This window comes from Cyprinodon variegatus, unplaced genomic scaffold (genome assembly GCF_000732505.1).
Source record: "Cyprinodon variegatus isolate N-32 unplaced genomic scaffold, C_variegatus-1.0 Scaffold699, whole genome shotgun sequence".
Lineage (NCBI taxonomy): Eukaryota > Metazoa > Chordata > Actinopteri > Cyprinodontiformes > Cyprinodontidae > Cyprinodon > Cyprinodon variegatus.
The window spans coordinates 439,574-440,614 of NW_015151152.1; the positions used below are offsets into that span (position 1 = coordinate 439,574).

General features: G+C 43.5%; 1 protein-coding gene across 1 annotated transcript in view; it reads right to left on the reverse strand.

The window, feature by feature from the left end:
• Positions 1 to 210: 210 nt before the first annotated feature.
• Positions 211 to 1,041, reverse strand: part of LOC107097460 — a gene marked incomplete at its 5' end in the record, with an annotated part of 10,253 nt that continues 9,422 nt past the window's right edge. Inside the window, 2 exons of the mRNA XM_015394610.1 lie at positions 211 to 249; positions 326 to 610. Coding sequence (XP_015250096.1) covers positions 211 to 249; positions 326 to 610 — 324 coding nt within the window. The remainder of the gene's footprint in view (positions 250 to 325; positions 611 to 1,041) is intronic.

Sequence of the window (1,041 nt, forward strand, 5' to 3'; positions counted from 1 at the left end):
CAATACTGATCAATACAGAGTCACAGACTGGATCCAGTGTCTCTCTTCATCCACCAGAACCTTCACTGAGATCTTCTCTCTGCTCCAAAGTCAGATTGGATCAGTGATCGAAGATGGATCAATGAACTGATCAGACTGCTTGTTCAGCCAGCAGAGGTGTCAGATTATTGGTTCTGGTCCCGCTGTCCTCTGGTTGGTTCTGAGTTTGGTCTACTTGGTCCACAGCTGTTTGTAATGAGGAGACAGAGGCTGTTTAGACAGAAGACAAACAGAAAGAGACGGATGGACAGAGGAACAAACCTTTGACTATAAGATGAACTATTGCCTTTCTCCTGATGTCCTGGTGGTGGACTCCACAATAGTACCTTCCACTGTCTTTCTTTGTGGGCTTCATCAGAATCAGACTGAGGTCTCCAGTGTTCAGTGGGTCATCTTTCATCTTGGCTCTACCTCTGTAGTCCTCTTGTACTTTCGCCTGATCTTTACCATTCTTAACGACATAGACCTTGTTGTCTCTTTTGTCCAACCACCTAACCACAGTATCTCCTGGCAGATCAGGTGTTGTCTTGAATGGCAGTGTGACAGAATTCGCCCCCTCCTTCACCTTAACCTGATGTGCTGAGGGAACAACAAAGAGGAAGATTAGCTCTAGAGACAGCAGCAGATTTTCATCACTTCATTGAATGACTGTATATAAAGCTGAAGGCCAGAAGCAGAAAGATTTCAGGCGATCACTTCTCACTGTGACCAAAGATCACTTGGTGTTTCCACACTGAGGAAGGATCAGTGCTGCCTTATTGGTCCTTATTGATCTGAGGGAACATCAGAGGACCCTGATGCTGAACTGGGTTATCCTGCAGAACTAGACTACATCATTAAATCAACAGGTTTTAAATTTCATAAACATTTTTCTCTGCTATTTGTCTCATTTGGAAGATCTATTGCATAAAAAAGCTTAAAGGAATAGTACACCCAAAACATGATTAGCCTTCATTTTCTACTCACCCCCATGCTGAACAACACTCTGGAGTACTTTTTTGA